The sequence below is a fragment of the Micromesistius poutassou genome, assembly GCF_964030765.1.
Source record: "Micromesistius poutassou genome assembly, chromosome: 7".
NCBI classification, from domain to species: Eukaryota; Metazoa; Chordata; class Actinopteri; order Gadiformes; family Gadidae; genus Micromesistius; species Micromesistius poutassou.
In genome coordinates, this window is record NC_140277.1 from 12344657 (window position 1) to 12367782 (window position 23126).

Here is a 23126-nt window from a genome sequence, read left to right on the forward strand (position 1 = left end):
AAACTACAGGAAGCAATCGGCATTATCAGTTTAGTTTAGTTTTTTCACACTGCGAACGTTGTTGTCTTGCGAGCTACACGGAACTGACAATGAAAATAAGCAACTAATGTAAGCCTACAGCTCATCTAGATTATCGTACATTTATTTAGTTTGTGATTGACCATCTGTCATAAACCACCTGTCCAAATCTTCTTTGGACAGATGGTTTATGAGCTCAATAGTCAATAGTCAGTCCCTCAAACGAGTGTTATAAAGACGTTATAGAGGTATCGTTAAGTGAGTTGCCATTAGAAACAAATTAATGCATACCGTCACCGACGCGTTATGAACTCCTCTTTGGCTGACAACATTGTCCGGTATAACTTTGTAATTCAGTTTCGTTTCTAATCAAAGTGCAGGCAAAAGGCAAATACATTCAACAGCCCTCCTTCGTATGTTTCTTTAGTGTGGGTAGTTGGTCGCTCAACCTCAAATCAATATAAAGAATACATCGATATGATGAGTATGTTCCTCTCTTCCAACAGTTTTGAGTCTGCAGAGTAGAAGCTGTCATGTCGCGGCCGCGTAAGAGCAGACTACCGAAACCCCTACCGGAGGGCTTCACCCTGGCCGACAGCGAGAAGAAGCGCTGGAGGCTGGGCAGACTCATCGGGCAGGGCGGCTTCGGGCTCATATATCTAGGTAAGGAAGATTTGGTACACTCATACAGGCGCGATTCTAGGTTTCTTAAACATCCGGGGCTCAGTGGGGGGCATCGAGCGATCGCGGGAGGACGAGATTGTTGAGGGGGGGGGGGGGGGGTTATTTTTTGTCAAACAAAAATAGATTCGGTGCTATTTCAATTTGATCCGGGGCTTTAGCCCCGAATAAAACAGCCTAGTGACGCCACTGCACTCATATCCCCAATACGTCTCCCTTTTAGTATGTTATATCTGCACTCGAAAACAAAACCCCTTTCCATCGTCTGAAACATGATGTACATAAAGACCGCTCAACTTACTATTGCTAATAGGGGATTTCTAAAAACAAACCAGAATACACAACAGAATAAACAACATTTGCAACCCTTGATTTGGCAACTTTGAGTAGCTGGAATGTGACATATTGATCTGTCCTGCTGCCTGATAACTTCTAACCCCCACCCCCCCTCATTCTTATTGTATACAAACTTCCCATTGCTTCATTTTATTTCACAATTCTGGCATATCTTATGGAAAACCATGGTGACAATCAATAAATTGAAGGTAAAAGCTAGCAATTCAGCAAACACCTGGGCCATACACTCAGCGCTTGCATGTCTTTCCCATCTGATCATTACATTACTGGTCTCTCTTAGCCTCCCAGGATGTTGACTCAGCTGTTGGAGAAGACACCGGCTTTGTCATAAAAGTGGTAAGTTTGTTATTTTTTCCTCATTTGTCAAAAGTGAGTTTACAGACATTTATTTACATATAAATCTTTGAGATTGCCACTTAAAGTAAATGTAAACTTTAATCGTTTTGATATTTTGTCTTTTCTAAAGTGTATGACTCAGTAGTACCCCCACATTTGTCATGATCTCAAATGTTTTCTAACATATTGTTGTTTAACCAACCTCATCTTTCTAGTCTCTCAAATATACAGTAGTACTCGAGTCAGCTTGACTGGATAACATTGGTGACATTCCATTCAATAATGCCATGTTCTTGTTATCCAGCCATCATTGTTGGATTTAGGCCTAGTTATTTTAGAAATGTTCTTCCATTCAGCGACTAAGAGGCAATGCTGAGATAAACCCTGATGCATACTCTGCACATGCTTAGTCCCCTGAGAGAGCTGGTGTTTGACACTCTGTAGCGGCTCATGTGAGAAAACCAGCAAGACCGATTCTGTAAATTATGGGTTGAAAATTGAGGGTTCATATGTGTCAATGGGAGGGACAGGCGACAGTGGCAACAGCATAATCTCCGTCTATGATGCAGTGATCAATGGTTATAAGGATTATAAGAAAATAATAAGGGGGAAAAAAAAGGGCAAAAATTATAAGGGGAAAACATTACAACAATATATAATTGAATTATATTTGTATACATAATACGATATTTCTGCATACAGTATTTCATATAGATATAGACATAGCATTCAATTGTAATTAATAAATATAGAAAGAAGGTGTGTGGGTAATCTTTCACAGGTCACTGTGGCCACACACCTTAACTCTTGTCTATTACCTATGTTTGGACTTATGATAAGATGACAGCAGGGTGTTTAGCATCTCGTTTTATAAAGAGCCCTCAAAGAAAGTAACGGCTGTTTTTTCTTCATGATTAGATTAACAGTTTTTCCCTACCTGACTAAATCATTAAATGTGTTCACATTAAATGCCACGTTTGGCATGCAGTTTGTCCCAGATGTTGTAATAGCAGACTTGTTCTATGAGATTGTATGTCTCCAGCTGCCTGATGTATTGGTAACAAGCTTTGGCTGGAAGTCTATGTGCCATGATTTAATGGCTGAGGGTATATATCCAAGTCTACAGAAAATATATTCTACATGTCTGTCGAAAGAAACCTTTACTGTTCTTTTGAGTAAATCCGTCCGGTTTATACATAACTCACATGTTACGAAAAACATACGGTGTAAAACTTCAAGACCAAAGACATCCCGTAACACATACACACACAAATGCTTCGCTGGGGTGGGTCTGACAAATACCATCTGTGGTCCCTTTAGGTTTGGCTGGTGATCACAAGAGTAAACAAACCCAAAACAACGGGATCAATACGACTCCTTGCCTTTTCTCCATACAGGAGTACCAGGAGAACGGCCCCCTGTTCTCCGAGCTCAAGTTCTACCAGAGGGCAGCCAAGGCGGAGATCAGTGAGTTGGGGCCGCCCGCTGAGCGAGCAGGCAGCTCGCTGGAGCAGCAGCGCATTTGACTGATGAAGTGGTGGTGGGACACACCAGTGCCGCCGCTCGCTGCACAGTAATTAATAAGCCAAAGCAAACATGCACCTCGGTGGCGGTTAGCGCACACCCGACACCTCCCACCGCTTACTTCCTATCCTCTCTCTCTCTCTCTCTCTCTCTCGCTCTCGCTCTGTGTCTGTGTCTTGCTCTGTGTGAGCCTGCCTGTGCTTTTACACAACACCGTCTTAGAGAGGGAGAGGGAGAGGGAGAGAGAGAGAGAGAGAGAGGCTACTCGCAATGCACGCACGTAATGATGCCCAGACCTCCGCTGGGCCCATGACCACCTGCCACCCTGGTGGAGAGCCAGTCCAGTCGGCAGCCATTGCGAAGTGAGCCAGGCTCACCTCTCTGTCTGTGTGTGTGTGTGTGTGTGTATGTGTCCCTGAGTGATTGATATGCTTGTGCTAGCGTTTGGACCGTATCCCTCCCCAGGGTGAACCGGGAGAGATCCATCATAGGTGGCAAAACTTTTAAACACCTTATTACACTTGAAACAACCAATTTGAGTAACGCACATACCCGTTGAATATATTCATGGTCACGGTATGAAGGCTGTATGGAAATTAATGTGTTTTTTTTCCAGGCCTATGAATTTAAAGGAACAGACGTCTGAAGCACTTTAATATAGTACAACGTACATACAAATGTATCTGTGTGTTAAAATCCTGCTCCTGTTTTATTGTTTTTATATAGTAGAGAGTTGGAAAAAGAGCAAGCAGTTGAGCTTCTTGGGCATACCGACCTACTGGGGATCAGGGCTAGCTGAACACAACGGACTCAGGTATGGTCTTTTCTTAGCGATTCTTAGTGCTGTCAAAATTAAAGCGTTAATCCTTGCGTTAATAGTGATTTTTTAATTATGCAATTAACACAGCCTTGTTTACTTCCTGTGGCGGCCGACCTCTCACGATCCACCCTTGAGAGGAACCATCGAGTCAAGAATACACACTTAGTTTGAAGGCGGGGGGATGGACATGCTTGAGCAAGCAAAGCACATTGCTCTCACACTATTTGAAGTTAAAAGAGCCAGTGAACCCACTGTTTCAGATGGAATTAAACACAAGTTTTAGGAAAGAGGGGGGCGTTATGGCCATGGTTACGACCCCCACCAACTTTATGATACCTTTTTACCACCGTGTAACGGTTATGAGCGTTATAATAAGTGAGGAGTGAAATCCGCCACACCCTGTAGCGTTATGCTATAAGTGTCCGGGAAGCCTTACACCGCTGCCCAGACAGAGCTCCACACGTCAACACAAACCGCACCGCCGGGGCCCCTTGGTCGTGACTTCAGACATGAAAAGACGCCACCTGCATGCGTAGTGGAACGTTCAGTGTTTTGGGAGAAGGGCAAAAACATTGGATTTCACCCTTTTTTTTTCTAAATTGGGGACTAAAATGGCAGATTACTATGATGACAATCATATAAGACAAATTACAATGTTTAAAACAAAAAAAGGGGTTTTGGGTTCACTGGCTCTTTAATTACTTCCTTTGTGTTGATTCTATATTAATTCCATCATTTTACAGACCGCTTCAATTTTAAGAATGATAAAAGCAATAAATCAATGTTTTATATTGGAATCTAAACCATTTAACAATGATGTATTGATAAAACTAACTCTAAGCATTATCTTCAAACACGATAATACAACCACAGATGTTACTTCCATCACTTCTTGAGAAGAAGATTTCTTTGTTCCTTTGACTTCCCTGCATTGAAACCCACAGGTACCGCTTCATGGCCATGGATCGGCTGGGCAGAGACCTCCAGAAAGTGTCAGAGTGCAATGGGGGTCAAATGAAGAGGGCCACCGTGCTCCAGATCGGTCAGAGGCTGGTGAGAGGAAAAGTACCAGTGTGTTATTGTCCAACTCTTTTATTCCCATTGATGCTGATTTCCAAAGGAGAGGGAAAGGTGGATGGTTTATTTTTCCTTTAGTCTAAGGCTACGCTAGCTCTCTGCCAAGTGCTGTACAACTATTGACAAAGAGCAAAATGATCATCTTCAAGACAATGCCCCCTTGTTTACATCCAAGGCTGACTCTTTGAATGGGTAGTTTGTTCAAGAACGCCTATGACCACTCTTGGGCCACAACTCTTTGTAGTCATTGTGGAAAAAGTTGCTTTTGATTCATTATGTATCTTTGTGTTTGTGTACGTTTCTGTGTGTGTGTCTTCCCTTTATAGTTGGATGTGCTGGAGTATATCCATGACCACGAATACGTCCACGCAGACATCAAAGCTGCCAATCTAATGCTGGGTTACACAGACCCTGAGAAGGTGAGCCAGCGTCTTCTTGGTAATGCGTGAAACAAAGTTGACAGTCTCAGAAAATGTTTCCATGGTTTCCTCTGCTGCTGACGTCTCTCTGTGGTCGCTTCTGGGGTTATTTTGCTAGCCGTGATTCTTAAGGGACATTTAAATACATAATAACGAACTACACAAAGGGCCGTTGTTTGGACAGTTTTTTGTGTTATTGTTGAGCTTTGTTGTGGTCGAATATCCTGAAGCGTCAAAGTGACGGGTTAGCCAATGGGTGTGTTGTGTCCTGAAGGTCTACCTTGCAGACTACGGCCTGGCTTACAGGTATTGCCCTGAGGGAGTACACAAGGAGTACACAGAGAACCCCAAGAAGGGCCACAACGGCACCATGGAGTACACCAGTCTGGACGCCCACCTTGGAGTTGGTGAGATGTTCAGCCATATATTTAAACGCATCACAGTAGAGAAAGGACAATGGAGAAATACCAGAATAATCTCAGCTCTAAATTCAGAAGTTATGACCACACATGATTATAATTCGATTCAAATCAGAATCACCATCCAATAAGGGTTGAATTTTTTAATTTATTAGCCAAAACAAGCCAATCTATTACTGACCAGCCGGCTTGATATAAATTGCACTTCGTCTGCACATTATTTTATGCATAGATGTTGCTTTTATTTGTCTGGTAAATTGAAAATTTTCAATATAAAAACTATACAGCAAGGTCTGCGACCAAGTGGAGAAAGAAATCTACTATCCATACTGGAAGTAACTTAAAAAAAAAAGAAAAAAAAGCATTTTTTTCTATTGCAGTTTTGCTCAATAAATGTTCTTAAAATACTTCTTCTATACAAAAATAGCTGCCTAACCAGTATTTTACCTCTTCAGAAGCATTTATATCGAAATTAGAATATAAAATTAACATACCGTGATATAATACTGTACCGGCGTCTATGCCTCAAATCATACCGTGTTAATATATACATCATTATCTTTCCTTTCCATTCCTTTTCTTTCCTTTGAAATTCCCGTTTGGTCAATACATATCCGCCTGTCTGCCCCGTGCCCTCCACTTCCATCGGCTGATATTGAGAACACATTAGCTGGGAAATTGCCCACACGATTACCACTCTTCATTGACCATCGATTTACCCCCTGGCCACCACCACCACCTATCCACGTGGCCTCTGCTAACTCCCAGCTACTTTGTCCTTTCAACAACTAGCTTGTTAGCCTGTGTCAGAACCTGGGTGGAATATTTATCCCCACTCCCCCCCCACTACATTAATGGAGGGTTGTGATGTTTGGTTAAATGGGAGGCCCGGAATGCTGGTAACCTTTACATAGAGCACGAGTGCACACGCGCGCACACACACACACACACACACACACACACACACACACACACACACACACACACACACACACACACACACACACACACACACACACACACACACACACACACACACACAGCCTCTACTCAACCAGGGTAGTATGCAATGGAGTTTGTAGTGATGATGGAGGGAAATAATAGTTGATTGGATTTATTCCAAACAGTTATGTGCAAAGTGCAAGATTCATTCACGTAATTTGGAACACAGATCAATTTGTGCTATGGATATATATTCAAACAAGGTTTCAGTCACAAACACAAACCGCAGTTTAACAAAACAATATATTGAAAACCGGCACGTACTCAACCTAGAAGTTTAATTTTGGACCGTTATCTCTCGCTCCATCTCCCGACGCTGTCTTAAATGGACCGGATCAATCTCTCATTCTGTTTCTACTCAGCCAAATTGAAAGAAGAATCTTCAGGGCGACGATCGATATGACTTCTCGGGCTCCAAAAGTTAACCTTTTTAAGAGTATGATTAACTTTTAATCCTCTGTGCTCCGAAAGCCAAGAGGTCTGATTTGGACGCGGCACTGGAACGACGTGGGTGGGTGGGGAGGGGGGGGGTTAAGTGACAACTGGGACCCTGTCAACGGGGCCACCCCTGGCCCGGTGCCACACGTCATCGTAAAGAAATTGTCGGGTTGCCGGGTTGCGGTGCAGCCGGCCGACGCAAAACCACACCGGCCGGGTGTGGGTGGAAGTTGGCGAGCGGTTGGAGCGGGAGCTAAACGGTGTAATTACACGAGCATCGGGTGGGCGTCCGGGCGGATGGCTGACCACCTTGGGTCTGACGAGGTGGAGCAGGAGTGGATTAAGTATGCGATGGCGAGGCTCGCTTTAGGAGCAGGGGGGGGTTGGGGGTCTGAATAACAATGGGAGATAATTACCAGCAACATCATCCCTCTCCTCGCTCGTGCGTGCGTGCGTGTGGCATGTGTGCAAGATTCATCCGATAGTGTTTGCATTTCTATTTGTGTGTCTGTAGGCTATTCACGCATGTCCAAGTTTCTTTTTGAAAGTTATTGTCACACTGTCTCTCTCTCTCACACACAGACACACACACACACACACACACACACACACACACACACACACACACACACACACACACACACACACACACACACACACACACACACACACACACACACACACACACACACACACCATCTCACTCACAAGGGCATTGAACACAATGGCGGCAAACACACAGAACGTTGTTGTTGAACAGGGACAGAGCACGTGCGGGAGGGCAGCGGCAGCATTATGTAGTTGTTGATCTTTTTTTAATTGTTAATCTTTTGTGTCGCGGTGGGAGTCACACCACTTCTTAAAAAGGGCTCATATTTTTCATCAGCCTTTGCCTTCGGTCGACTCTAAATAGGGACGGAGCACCGTGTAATTATAAGCAACAATAAGGATTGCCACAGCGTAATGCTGCCTTAATGCATGCCTGATGCACACTCTAAAGCTCACAAGGGCAGGCTGTGGGCTGTTTGGGAGCAGGGAAGCCTATATAATCAAAGTTGTTGATTTGGAGAGTGAATATAAGTCAACTACTCAATATCAAGTGTCTCCATTGTGTCAGTGGCAAGCACCGGTCCTGTAAACCATTTTTTAAGATGGCAATCAAAAAACTATTGTTTGAATTGAAGTGGAAACACTAGAACACTTTTTATGCATTTATTGTTGTTGATGGTTACGTTGCATAAGGCTAGTTGGACCTGCAGTGAAGAGGGGATTGGGGTTGTTGGGTTGTTATGGGATGGTGATAACACTGTTGAAAAGTCTCAACAGTCTCAACAGTTCAAAACAACAGTGAGGATATAGTTTTCACTGCTTCTGTATGAACATAGCATTCAGCTTAGTTTTTGTTTTGGAATACTTGTACTCTTCTCACCATGTTACCAAACCACTCATTCTTTACCGTCCCAGTGGTCCTGACCCAGAACTGCCTGTTTTCACACCAGTGTTAATCTGTGAGATCCTATGAGATTCCTTCTCATCAGGTTAGCCCTTCTCAATGGACTGTGCTTGTTTTTCTTAACACCCTTTAAATCCTATGTTACAATTCAACCAAAAGAACGTTGTAGAACCCACTGGTTTCTCACCAATAGTGGAAACTTAAAATACATAACTTAGCAATTCCATTAGTTGTACTGTAGGCACTGACATCACCAGACAAATTGCCACCAACAGGCATTTTCACCAACAGGCTCAGACCAAAATGTCTCTAGACACAATTGGATAGGCCTACAACCGATCATTGCAACAGAATGGGTGACACATCACTGAGGGACAAAGCAAAGACGTCTTTCTTCTCAACAAAAGCTTTAAGTGCAGACGTTTGTTCTTCTTTTAGTGAAATATAACATTGAGTTTGTTTAATACTGTCTTGATAGCGGAATCAGCAGACCACTCTACAGCAGTGGCAGCTATCTTTGTTGTTGCTGAAAATGTTTCTACGACGCTCCTCTGCACCATCATTGTATTTATCCCGCCTCACATTAGATAAACGGTTGTGAGGCACCATCATTGTATTTATCCCGCCTCACATTAGGTAAACGGTTGTGATAAGTCGGTCCATCTTTTACCGGGAAGAACTATTTTTGAATGGAGAGAGGAGCCAGACTAGCTTTGCTATTGCCAGACCAAGCTCAATCATAGATTGAGCTTGAGCTGCTGTCATTTTCTTCAGCACAAGAGGCGTGATCAACGGGCGTAGTTCAAACGACTCAATTGGCTACGCAATTGGCTATTGCGTAGCCAATTGAGTCGTTTGAACTACGCCCGTTGATTGCCGCTGCTTCCCTGCCGTCATTGTGTTAAACCAGCCAATAGCCAGGGGGAAAAGCCACCTTGGTGATTGGCTCCAGTAAAAGTGGATCGGAAACCGGAAGAAAAGTATTGCTCCTCTCCAGCCCCTCCTGCTGGGCGAATTCAAAGCGCTGGCAGAACGGGCTGGGGGTACCCAGTCTACAGACCTTATCTGCAGAGCAATTGAAACATGAGCTTGCGAGATTCGTCTGGTTCCCAGGCTAGTAGGTACGGGCTCCAACCTCGTAATGTTATCCATTCCTCATGAGCGTCCACTGTGCGACTCGTTTAAAGAAGCTCATCAGCTGGGGGCTGAACAGTGGTTGAGGGATCAATTCCGGCCACTGCTCAGGGAAGAGATTTCCAGCGTTGGACAAGCCTAGTCAATAGATGCTTTCTCACGGGACACGTCGCGGCCTTTGCGGTATTGAGCTCCACTAAAAGTCTTTGGCCACGACCCCCTTTAGGATGGACTTGGTATTGATGAACGTCACGCGTATATTCAGACACTCCCAGACGCGCTATTGGCTAGATTATGAGCGAGATGTGTTTACAGCACCTCCCACATCATCTGCTCCAAGTAATTTGATTCCTTTTCAAGACTGATATTTCCGGCATTTTATGAAGCTTATTAGGGACATTTGAGGTTAGTGTTATCCAAAAAGCCATCCAACCATAATGTAGAAACAAGAAAGTCATTGCATTATGCAGTGCAGACTTGGAAAAGAGAATAGAGGAGTCTGCCGAAAGTGTTCACAAAATGGAATATAACGGGACTGTCTAATAATTAAAAAACATTGTTACAATGAGGATTTGTTGTCATCTTCATTAAGTGCACATATAGTGGTTCATCTTTTTCTGAGGTGGATGCACGTTTTACATCAACTGGATTGCTTGAAAGCAAAAAGAATGACTCTCTCTCCGCAGCCCCCTCCAGGCGTGGGGACCTCCAGGTGCTGGGGTTCTGTCTGCTCCACTGGCTGTGTGGCGCGCTGCCCTGGGACGGCATGCTGAGCAACCCGGCCCAGGTCCAGGAAGCCAAGGCCAAGTAAGATAACTTACTAGAAAAAAAGCATCATTCTTGCCAATGCTTGCCTCTTTCTTTGCCTTCTTCAGACCTCTTGCTTGCCTTTTGTTTTAACTGCTAATGCCAAAATGTAACCAAGTTTTGCGAAACCTAACCAAAAACATTGACATTTGCACTGGATGTAAAGCTGTGTATGAACGCTTTCAAGGATGAAAAGGTTTTCAGGTGAAAAGTCTCTACCGCAGTGTAAATAGTGAAAACTCTAAGCTCCGTTTAAGCCTATCGAAGGGCCGGTTTCCTGGGCTTCAACTCAGCCCTGCTTTCCAGAACGCATTCTTTCCATGTCAAAATATCTGCCTCCATTCCCCCCCCACTACTCCTCTCCTCCTTCCTTTAATGCTCCATGACAGTTTCTTAATTTTCCATCCCTCTGTCTCAGACTGATGGATAATCTGCCTCGCTCTGTCCAGCAGCTGTCTGCCGGTGGATCATCCACGGGTAGGTGAAGATCTCAATGCTTCGTCCAATTGTTTGAACTTGGACTGGTCTGTGTGAGGGGGGGGGGGGGGGAGGGTTGGAGGTGTCAGCCAGATGGTTATCATGTACCTTCTGCAAAGCTATGGCTTTGCAGGTCCCCCTAAAATATTGTAGTAATTAGTATAATATATGACACACACATGGTAGTGCTAGTGCTACTGACGGCCCTTTCAGCACTTCTTGTTATTTTTTTTTTTAATTAAATGAAGTATGTCAAGGTGCACGGAGCAGAGGAAATTCCAAAGACGAAAATAAATCCTGCTGAAGTCGCCATGTGGTCAGCCTTTTTTTTATTGATTCTGGTCGATCGGCTGGAATTCCAAAATAAACGTTCCACCACTCCAGACACCCTGTTGATATTAACTGTTTTTTTTACTAAGTTTTTCCGCAGTGCACCTATCACCCCTCCCTTACCTCCTTCATAAAACTAGGCGAGGTCATGTGCTGAAGGCTCACTGTGTGATGTATGGTTGGCACCACAGTGCTGATTCTCCCAGCCTCATGGTGACAGGGTCCCCGGGCTGCGTGCCACAGATAAGCCCCAGGGCATGCATCAACCCCGAGTGCATGTGTGCGCTGTGCACGCCATTACTGCACGCTATATGTGTTGTGGCGGCCCGTGTGATGAATAGAGGTTGACTATGCGATACCCACACACACTAATACAATGTCCCCCCCCTATAAACCGCAACGCTTTGCCCCTCACTTCCTAGCTGTAACTGGACTGTCAGTGCTTCAGGTAGATCACGCTGTATGGGTTTGATAACTTTGGTGAGGCATTCATGTGCCAGTAGTGTACTGATGTCAGACTAGGAATATTCTGTTGCGGTTCAGACACCAAAATGTGAGCACATGCATGATGGAAACTCTTTGAAATAAAAATGATGATATTCTTCTCCCCCTCTTCTTAAGAGGTAGGAAGGATGCTCCTGCACGTCAAATCCCTTGGGTACCAGCAGCGACCAGACTACCAGATGCTCAGGGACCTGCTGGGAAGCGGCGTTCAGGGAAGGCTCGACTTCTCCGGGCCCCATGGATGCCTAGCAGCTGGGGCCCTGGAGGATCCCCTTCCCCGGGGCAAGGTAAGACAACAAGGGGCCTGGGGGTCTGACTCAGCACCTGCTCTGCCCCTTCACTTCATCATTTATTTACTGATTCATACAACGTGTTTTGATGTGAAATCCATCTTTGAACCATAGGTTATTTTTGCCTGGATTAATACCAGACAGAGGACTTTTTGCCTCTCCTGGTTATTTCCATAGCCAGGTGTGTTTCCAACTGTTTCTTAAATCTTAACTGGAACAGTATTGGGACATTATTGAAGCTCAATAATGTGAGGACAATGGGTGGTTTAGAGGCAATAACAACAAACGTGGCTGTCTCTATCAATGTAGTGTGATGAAACTAGCATTACATGGAGGTATTGATCACATGGTTAAATTCACACTGTCCTCTAAGTAAGTTCATACAAAGGGTGATTCAGTAGTCTGTGTGCCATCATCATATAACCAGGCATCCACGTTCCATCCAATCGCATCATGTGATTCACAACACCCATCGACAATATAGCACATGGTTTCCAAGCACAGTTTGATGCCAGTTTCGTCCGTTAACTCCAAAACGAGAAAATCTTTTCTCACACACACACACACACAAAGACAAGGGACTGAGCACTGACCCCTGGGTAAGCGCTAACACAGAGGGCCTCTGCTTGGAGAGCAGTGGGGTTGTGAGCTCATGATCACTCCAGTCCTCCTCCAGTGACACGACCTCCCAGAGCCTTGCTGGTGCTGCCCCTCCAAACACTCCCCAATCTGACAACTCCAATCACACAGAAACACTTTTGCGCGGGGGGCAAAAGGGATCGCTGCACGTCCTATAATTGTGCTCGTTTCTATTTTTTCTCCTCTTCGCTCCCGTGTCATTTAATTTCCATACTGGAGTGCTGGCCAGTTTGATCCCTTGTTAAACAGAAGTGGCCATTTACAGGTGGTTTAGCAAACAGGAGAGTAAATGTCACAGATGACAAAGGCCATTGAATGGCCGTTTCCAGTGAGTCATTCCGTCACAATAGTCGTGGAAATAAATGAGGGTTGTTTTTATTTTTTGGTCAAACAGGGTCGGGGGTAATCAAAAGCTGTGTTACACAGAAATTGGTCAAACTGATAAAGCAATTACAAGTTGAGGTTGAAAGTTATTTTTGAAGTGACAGCATTGTGACATTCATTTGGAAGTTAAAACAGAAGAATACAGCAATCCTGGGCTTTCAAGGGAAAGTAAATATGCTTTCGTAGAGGAGAATCCCACACTTTGATCAAATCGTCAATCTTCCGTTATTGCATTTTTGATGATATTGACTTGAAAAGAATTTGGATGTTATTGAGTTTCAGAGTAATTCTATTTCTGTGTGTAGGGGCAGCACACTCAATAAAAAATTACTTGGGTCAAGAGAAAGGTGATCGAAAGCGAGGTTAGGAGAAAAAATATTGAAAAAGAAAGTGGAGCAAGACAGTCATAATCTGTTTAAATCATATAAATGACCACGCCATCAAAAACCAGCAGGTTGGCTCACCAGTGTCAACATCTCTGCAAAATACTTATCCCACAGTTGTAGCCAGGCTCAGTCAGTATGCAGGGCTTGGTATCAATCAGTTATACTTAGTATGTACTATCACAAGGTCAATAAGAAAACTGTACAGCCCCTAAATATTGTCTGTTGAGCGGATACAGAGCATGGACCGAAGTTGACAACTGAAAACATATATATAATATGATCATATGACACACATGAACAATATTGCTCTCCAAAAAGGTGGGAACATCAAAAAGACAGCCCAAATCGAAGACTGGAGCTGTGGTGTTGGATGAAGACGAGGATGGTGCGAAAGGGGAAGTGACGAAGACCAAACCAAGTGGGGTCAGACAAGGAACGGTTGCTTACAGCCCACGGACAGAACAAGTGAGGATCTATCCATCTCCCTTCAACTGCTACTCTATGAAACAGGAGAGAGGAGTCACTGGTTTCTCACCTATTCCGTCCCCTTAGCCTGAGCCTAGAAGATGTTTCAATATTTAGGGTAGACAGAAAAGCGCTAATGTTATGCAAAACCCTTCTCCCAACAGAAGGGGAGGACCTCCAGAGGAACTTCCAAACCTGAAGCCATGGAGCTGAAGGAGGAGGAGCTGGCAAGGGAGACCAAACCCATTCCCTCTCAATATCTAAGAGGACCACCAGTAAATAGGCCTGAGGTATGACAACTGTCATTTAGGGACCCATTTATAAAAAGACTGAGGGCGGGGGAAGGGGAGTCAACACCTCAATTTAGACATTTACAGAATGAATGTGGAACCTTTGTCCAGTCTAACAGACAGGACTGCAACTTAGTAATAACATGGATTATGGTTCAAACATCATAATCACAAAAAAATAGATACATATCTTTTGTATTTTCTTTGATTCTTAACGACAAACTGTCAGTAGCCTAGCACTAAGGTGTCAATAACGGCAGTGTTGCCACAGTTCCATCAAAGTCGCTAATGAAAGCGGCGCTTAGTTGATTAAGCCCGGTTAGAACTAGCGCCAACTTCCACTTAAGGCTTAAGCCGTTCCATCAACGCAGTTCAGCTGCGCCTTGCTCAGGTTAGTTCAAGCCAGGCTAACGTTATCCTGGATTACGCGCATTCACAAGATATGTAACTAGCCCATAACCGTGAATGTCGAATCATGGATCCAATGTCCGAAAAGGACCGAGCGGGATCTTTTCCAGAGGCGAACAGAAGCTGCTTGTGGAGGTCTATGAGGAGTACAAGCATATAATAACTAAAAAAGGGAACACCGTAACCATTAATAGAAACAGGGAGGCTGCCTGGCACAAAAATCGGCTATCTGTTGAATGCATAAGTAGTATTAAGCGTAACATATTTTCATTTAATATTGACCATGGATTTGAAAGCAGGGAGATAGTCTTGAGTTAACGTGTCGGACTTGCACCCGGTCGTCCGGGGTTCAATCCCCACGCAATTAGTATAGGTAGGATTACTAGAGAAATCAAAGAACTTTTCATGCCATTTATTTTCCATTTCTTTGAACATTCTTAATTAGGGAATTAATCAAATTAATAAAGGGAATTACAAAATGAAGCCAACGCCAAGAATACTATGAAATACTGGATAAATTTGCGAACTCGGGTCTCGCGTATCACAGTGCAAGTGCTAGACCATTCACCCAACCACTGATTCCTGATCACATTATAATACATCGATTTGTATAAAAATGTGTTGAAAAAATAGCCACAGTAACAATAGATAGCAATTCATTGAATGATTTCATTTGCATCATTTAATCTTAGACCCTTAGTGAAAATATACGCTGTTTGTACTTCATATATGTACATTTATGACAAAATCGTGAGGACTAGGACCTTCTGATGGTACAATTGTTGCTGACAGATGGATTTCTCTGAAACACCGCTCAAGTTAGCCTGACAGTTAACCTGCTACCGACCAGGTTAGTTTGGTCGGATAAGTTGCCATGGTTACTTAGCGGAGATTCCCTTAAGTCACATTCATGGAACGCAACTAGCTGAAAGAAGCCGGGCTAAGCGAAATAAGCCCGGTTTTACGCTTAGCTTGGTTGATGGAATACCCCTCAGATCTCACTCAAAAACAAGCAGTATCAACATTCAACAGCTCAATATACAGAGCTGCCATATTGATTACACTTGCTGGGTTCCAGATGTACTGACTGTTTAAGGATAAGAGGAAAATAATCAGATGTAGACAATCTTAAGTAAAGTCCAATTCTTTTTTGGTATGCTATTTCTATATAACATAGTGAATGAAGCTTCTGACGGGCTAACACATTGCAGCATATTTACGCAAATACTAATAGCTCACAATTACGAAACATTTTGTTTTTTAGTTGCAGGCATCAGGAACAGCTGCGGTCAGGCGATCACCCAGAGCCAGGTCAGTGCCTACTGGGGTTTATGAAGACCATTCTGAAAGTGAAGATGACGAAGAGGACTGGGAGGAAGAGACCATTCCCATTGCTGCGTGCCACCTCAGAGGGCCCCCCATCGGCCCCAGACCAGAGCAGACATCGGCGGTGAGGCCAAGACGCTAGACGACCCAAAACATTACTGCCTTGAATCAGCTTTACCTCTGTACCCCTAGTGTGTGTATGCCACTGTGTATGTGGAGTTCTGAGAGTGGAAAAGAGTGGTTGTTAATCAAAGACGGATTTGATTTATGACAAATTGTATTTTATATTTTAATATTTGACGTTATTTAACCCACATAGATGTGAAGCAATATGTTTTTAACACATTAAATTAATTGAAAAAACAAAGAATGCTTTTGTATGCTAATTATTAAACAGTGGAAAAAATGGTGTCTATCAAAATCAACTGGGGTGTCAAACTGGCTATCTCAATTCAACAGAGAACACTCCACACCAGAAGAAGGGAAGACGTCCGGTACGTTTGCACGAAATCCCAGACAGTGAGCACAGCCCGGAAGCACGTACACTTCCACGATCCACCCCACGGATGGGGGAGGGGCCGAGGCCTCCTGGAGTGGGAGGAGCCATCTCCCGGGGCCCCCAGAGAGGAGCGCACTATCAATTTGATAGCAAGACCCATCTGGAGGAACTTGTTTGTCTGCGGCACCGTTTTCGCAACCCTCTTTTTCGTCCTAGTTTGTGTTAAGGCACTGAGATGACGCGCACAGCCTAAATAAAAATATGAATCACTAGAACTGGATCGTATGGGCCGTCCTGCCATCGGCTCCCATGTAGTGATGTTGGTTGAAATGTGTTGGAAGATGGAAGAGGAATCCACAAACCTCAGGATTTTGGTGCTGCCATCTTTACAGTGATTGGCTGAAACACAAGCAGAGTGAAAACATCATTTTTGTTTGAGTAACCCAACAAGAAGAAGGCAAGTGGCTCTTTTGTAAAACATCTCTAGTCGAATCGTTTGACACAGAAGACTACATAATACATTGGAGCACTCTGCCACTCTCAAGGTGCTGACAAACGTGCTCAAGTTAACACCCCTTGCACACTACATGTTGACGGATCTCATTGACTTTGCATGGGACACTCCCGAAATGCATTGTGGGTTCGTCCGTATCATCGGCTCCGTCTCTTGCGTCCAAAAGTTGAGAAAAGTTTAACTTTCCAGGCAGAGATTGATCCGTCAGCCAATCAGATCACGTTATGCAAATATACGCAAGTGCACTGTCCAATGAAATCGCCTTTGTAATACAACCCGGGAAAACACATGGATACGTCAAAAAGCCCCCATCTGTCGACGGACGGAGGTAGTGTGCAAAAGGCGTAACGGAACATCCCTCTCAGCTGAAAGGGTTGACAGAACAGTTATTTATATATGGTGCTGAGGGCACACACTCACAAAGAGACAGTCACTAGTCTATATGCCAGTGTTTATCAACCAGTTTCGTACTGCAGGTGGCATGTGGGATGTCATTCTTGAAATATACATTTTTTTACAATAGTAGATAGTACAATAGTACAATAAGTGAGTAGTGTTCCATATTAATGTTTTCAATTGATGCGTAGTATTGATTTGTGTTTGCTCAATAAAACCCTGGTAGCATAAGCAGTGTTGCTGACTTTTCTTTCCAGTTTTCCACTGACTATGACCTTGCAGTAACAATTCTGTATAAAAGGGGCCCTTGCACTCTTTGCCTCCACCACTGTGTGTGTATTTATCTATTCCTTACAATTTGCCTATAAGGTGGTCTGCGACAATGTCTCGAAGACAATTTAGTGATACAGCTAAGGTCAAAGGTCAGGATCCACTGCCATATGCAATATATAGAGCAGGTGAGTTATCTTGAAGGCGTTGGTGGAGCCTCACAATATGAGGAAGACGTTGGATCATACCTTGCTGCAGTACGGACACTCGCCAAACACCACACTGAAGCTCTGCCTGCTGGATGGCAGCGCACGCAGCCACTGGTGGAGAAGGAAAGAAAGAAATACTTATGTGTATGCATACTTTTTATGTTCTTATGTGCTTAGAAAAGAATGAGGGACATATTTGTCTTCCATTTGTAATGGTTATGTGATGATTCAAAGAAGGTCTTCTGATTGGTCAACCTCTTTGAGGTTATCTACTCTAGTTGTAATGCTGAGGAGAAAGAAAAAGTAGCGTATTGGTGTGGCTAATCTCTGACCTCGCAATTTTGGATATGCAAAATCATTTTGCATATCTTGGTATACGGGCCAAAGATATGAGCATTCAGTTATTTAGGTAATACCATATTAACATCTTAACAACGGATCCCATCAGTATAGATATTATGTAATTGGACGGACTTGCAGATCATCCTGTGTATGCGTGTGCGCGTTGGCGTGTACATACCTCGTACAGACAGGCCTGGTGGAAGGGCTGGCCGCAGCGCGGGTCGTTGCACACCTGATCCGGGATGGCGGTCTCCAGTCGATAGGCGTAACAGATGCCACACTCTGCGTTGAAGCTCTGCACACACAGGAGCACGTAACATATGATATCGCTGACACCACTCCTCAGCCGTCAGCTATGAGGGCCGCATGGTTTTTAATACGAAAAACAAAGCAAACAAAGAAAAGGTGACATTAAAAAGGGCGGATCAGCAGTTATGTTCTTCGCTATCTGTATTTCACACGCGCAACATTTAATTTTAGGCCTCTAGGTCGACCTACTCAACGCATTACAACAGTGTTTGAGATGAAGCTCTGGCCTCTGTCAGGGACGGCTCTACCAAATTATGCCCAACTCCTCGAAGCCACATCCTTATGCCACCTTTTCTCTCTCCTGGCTCACACACTCTCCCCCTCCCTCCACCCCCTTCGCCCCCCCCCCCCCCCTCTCTGCCTTCGTTTGCACTTTTCATAATGAGAAGATAATTTTTTTTATTCTCCAAGTGATATCAATTAAGAGAAAGGATGTCAGGTAAAAAAAAAAAAAATCTATTATATGATATTCAACATCTGGTCAAGTCTACTTTTCCATGCTTCTCGGAATGTTAATGAAGCTGAAACATTAATCACTCTGGCGACAGCAGATAAACACCAAGCCCTTTTCTACCCATCCACAGCGGGAGGAAGGGGAGCAAGGAGGGTGTGTGTGTGAGTGTGTGTGGTTTCTTTTTTTTTTCTTGATAAATGGTTTGGTGTGATAAAAGCGATCTTGATAGTGGTGTGGATTCTGCCATCTTTTGGTTATTCTAATGATCTTCTCTGTATACAACCCAATTAAAAAGGAGGATGTCTGCCCACCTCTCAAAACACAAATATAATGTAGTTAAATACAAATATAAATAAAGCATTGACAACCAAAAAAGCAGATATAGGTCCACGCCGGGTAAAGGCGCAGGGGGTGGAGTACCTTCCAGCTAAAAGCAGGCAAACGAGCAGGAGTACATACACACTAACGCACGCTAGTACACAGTCCAAGCCAGGAATCATCATCATCATCCAGCAAACAAGACGGAAGTGAAGAGTGTGTGGCTAGTGTGTGTGTGTGGCTAGTGTGACATACAGATTTTTCGTGGGTGGCAGGTGACGGGAATTCTATCTCCAAAACATCCTGGAGGTTGTGCAAGACGCTGGAGCCCGGGTTCCTGTCAGCAGAGCAGAGACAGCTCCTTCACACACACTAATTAAACACATGCAAATGAAGCCTGCAGAGACACTGCGGCATGATTAGGAGCACTTCACCATTGGTTTATGAAAGACAAAAAAAAAAGAAAACGCATGATATATATATATATATATATATATATATATATATATATATATATATATATATATATATATATATATGTGTGTGTGTGTGTGTGTGTGTGTGTGTGTGTGTGTGTGTATATATATATATATATATATATATACACACACAGACAAACGTTTTTGTTGTGTGAGTGTGTGTTTTTTTTAGAACAATGAAATATAATCTAAAAGGAAGCCTTGTTCCTTCCCATCAGCGAACCAGTTCAGAGCTGAACGCCAGGAGCTGGTCTTTTGGTTATTTTACTAACACTACAAATAAAGAAAATATATAAACAAACAACCAAAATGTCAAAAATAACAGCAGTGCTAAATCTGCAGGATCCTGAGATGAAGATTTGCAGGATTTGTGGATTTGCATTTTGCCTGGTGAGATATGGAAGCGTCTCAACCTCATTGAAAAACAAATGGTCATGGTCTATGTGTCATGCAGCATGCCTGTTCTGGGAACAGAAAGCATCGCCCTAAGGTACTGGTGGACCTCTTTTGTCGCCTGTGCTAATGTTTTCTTTTCGTTTTTTTTTTTTCTCCCTTAAACAAGGAGCAGCAATGAGCAACGAGGGCACCGATTGGACGACGGTGTCACGAGGAGCCGCGCGGACCCTGACCGCTCACCACATGTGCATGTTGGCGTTCAGCTTGTTCCGGAGAGGGGTCACCACTGCAACACAGACGGACATATGACACATGTGAGTGAACTGCATCGTGTTTCCAATACATTTACTGCAGGGTAGTCCTGAAGAAGACACACACACACCTTGAGCTTAGTCTTGATGATACTGCACGCATGTGTGATTTGACAGTGGTCCAGTTCACTATGCCACTCAGAAGGCAGAACACCCATTACATTGTCCATGCCACAGGGGAGGGAAAGTGTGTGTGTGTGTGTGTGTGTGTGTGTGTGTGTGTGTGTGTGCAGTCCTTTCTCCTCGTGTTTATTATTCCTACATGCATAAAGCTACATTTCTCCTTGTATTTGAGGGGTTGTTGCCAGCCTCCCGTCTTGGAGGCTGAAGTCTGTCTGTGTCTGTGTGTGTTAATATCTTTTGGAGGTGCATTGCTAGGCAACTGCCTTGGAGTTGTGCAGCATCCGCATTGTGTGACCTTGGGCTTCACAGAAACAATTGTCAGCAATTGACAGGGATAGATCCACTATCTTGGATAGATCCACCCCCCCCCCCTCCCCAGCCACTGCCCATTCGCCCTAAGAAATGAAAATGAAGTAAATAAATTTGTCTGGCTTTGGACTCCACCCGGCTTGTGTCAGTGAGCACACGTCTGCCTGGAAGCAATTTCTCTGACATGGACATGCCTGACAGACGGACGGGCCCTTACTGGAGAGCTGTGACTAAACCACAGAGGATTCAACTGCCCCCCCCCCCCCCCTCCCTACAGCCACGTTACTTCAAAGTTCCTGCCCTTTCCTCTCAACATAATCTCCAAATGAAAATCCTAGATTTAGATTAGAAATATATACATCATGCGACATACAGGACAAACAGATGAACACACAAGATTGTTAGAAGATGGCCTTTACTTCCTAGCTCCATCCAATCTCAATGGACCACATAGTGGAAATTGGCTGCTCACAGGTTTCCCCTATACCTCTACCCACATGCTACCCACCATGTTCGGCTCCCAGCAGACAGCTCTCTGGTAGCATTTTGGGGTGTCTGGGATTCACATCCACCCGGATAGACACGTTGCTCCCTAAAAATAAAAAAAGGACATGGCGATGTATTTAATAGGAGGTCGCCCCACATCCTTTCATTGGTTTCCTCCTTTTGTAACTGGTTTTCTGATATAATCTGCATTTTAGCCAAGATCTGAGTCATCATCATGAAGTTTATCAGCAGGTAAGTGTGTGTGTGCGTGTGCGTGCGTGAGTGTGTGTGTACCAATGGCGATCCTCCTCATGGTGTCAGCCCTGCTGGGTCTCTCTGGCTCCAGGACCCAGGTCCTGCGGTCAATCTCATCCAGCACCTCCCAGAACTCTGCCAGGGAGTCCAGGACCAGCAGGAACTGGCTGTGGAGCTGCTCCAGTGTGCTCTGCCAAATCACGTCGTATCACATTAGACCAAACACAAGATCAGACCAGACCAGACCATCCCAAATCATGTCACACATCAGACCAAACACGAAACGAGACCAGACCATACCACCCCAAACCATACCATACCACAAATCAGACCAAAGACGAAATCAGACCAGACCATCCTAAACCATACCACAAATCAGAACGCTCACCAAATCGGATCAGATCAGGTTATCCCAAAACATATCCACATATCAGACCAGTCTGGCCAGCTTGATAATCAATCCTTTCAAACTGTTTAGTGCTTTATCCCAGAACCCTTCTCTTTTTAAACCCAGATGATGAGATGATAGGGTTAGGGTTAGGAGTTGGTGTGGTTGTGGTCTGAGTAAGCTCAAAAGGAACCATGTAAAAAAACAAAGAATTACAATTATTTTAATTAATTAGTGTTAGTATTATAGTGTGAGGGATGGGGGGATTGGGGGGATTGAAGTTCAGCCGATTGTGAGTATGAGTGGGATTTAAAAGTGGCAAAATAATCGACATTTGTTTATTGGACATGTTAAATGATGCCAATATGCCAGTAGATTGTAAAGATACTATCCTACATTTACATATTTACATACTTTCCATCATAAGTACGTGTCAGATAAACTGATAAATGAACTCCAGTACGCTTAGTTTATTGACACTATATTGACAAATGTATTGCGCCAGCGTAACCTACCCACCAGCAGCAGATCTTATACGGTGCTCTTTAAAAATACTTTATGGGTAACATAATGAGAAGACAACATACAAACAAACAAAATCCACTTTTATTGCCAGTAATAATTCCACTGTCTGTTTAATTAGTTTTGTTTACTCTGTATGCACTGGGAAATGATAATCTCCGAGCTGGATATTTTTTCATATGCACACACCTTTCAAGGCCTTATTGGATGGCAAATTGGATCCATTTGAAATCGGCTTGATTGTCAGATTAAGCTTATTTCTTTTATTTTTTTAACCAACTGGTCATCCACACAGATACATAGTTACACACACACACACACACACACACACACTAGAAGAAGAAACAGAGAGAAAGAGAGGAAGTGTGGCGGGCAATAAAGATGGGAGCGAGGAGAGAGATAAAAAAAATAAATAAACCAAAAATTATGGGTCATTGTGCCGGCACAGTGCACACAATTAAGCATCGGCCAGGTGTGAGAGCCTCAGCAATTACAGCCCAATTAATGCCAGTGGCATGATTATGGTTACAGCACCGGATAACGACGCTAGGTCTGGCTTGGA

General features: G+C 43.8%; 2 protein-coding genes across 2 annotated transcripts in view; one reads left to right on the forward strand and one right to left on the reverse strand.

The window, feature by feature from the left end:
• Nucleotides 1-17604, forward strand: vrk2 (VRK serine/threonine kinase 2). Its single transcript, XM_084470807.1, has 15 exons — nt 1-108; nt 525-681; nt 1337-1392; nt 2790-2859; nt 3643-3730; nt 4681-4789; nt 5140-5232; nt 5507-5639; nt 10365-10485; nt 10904-10962; nt 11914-12083; nt 13814-13960; nt 14125-14250; nt 15923-16108; nt 16444-17604. Exons 2-15 carry the CDS (start codon nt 552-554, stop codon nt 16720-16722), a joined length of 1767 nt encoding a protein of 588 aa, XP_084326933.1. The 5' UTR covers nt 1-108; nt 525-551; the 3' UTR covers nt 16723-17604.
• Nucleotides 16667-23126, reverse strand: part of fancl (FA complementation group L) — a 16578-nt gene continuing 10118 nt past the window's right edge. Inside the window, exons 8-15 of the mRNA XM_084470808.1 lie at nt 21694-21844; nt 21422-21505; nt 20411-20456; nt 19551-19632; nt 18393-18509; nt 17912-17983; nt 16846-16882; nt 16667-16732 (exon numbers count right to left, since the gene is read on the reverse strand). Coding sequence (XP_084326934.1) covers nt 16847-16882; nt 17912-17983; nt 18393-18509; nt 19551-19632; nt 20411-20456; nt 21422-21505; nt 21694-21844 — 588 coding nt within the window. The 3' untranslated portion in view covers nt 16667-16732; nt 16846. The remainder of the gene's footprint in view (nt 16733-16845; nt 16883-17911; nt 17984-18392; nt 18510-19550; nt 19633-20410; nt 20457-21421; nt 21506-21693; nt 21845-23126) is intronic.

Coding starts and splice junctions, on each gene's coding strand:
- vrk2 (XM_084470807.1), top strand. CDS start 552: ATGTCGCGGCCGCGTAAGAGCAGACTACCGAAACCCCTACCGGAGGGC. Junction 1,393..2,789: donor CCGGCTTTGTCATAAAAGTG/GTAAGTTTGTTA, acceptor TTCTCCATACAG/GAGTACCAGGAGAACGGCCC. Junction 10,486..10,903: donor GTCCAGGAAGCCAAGGCCAA/GTAAGATAACTT, acceptor CCTCTGTCTCAG/ACTGATGGATAATCTGCCTC.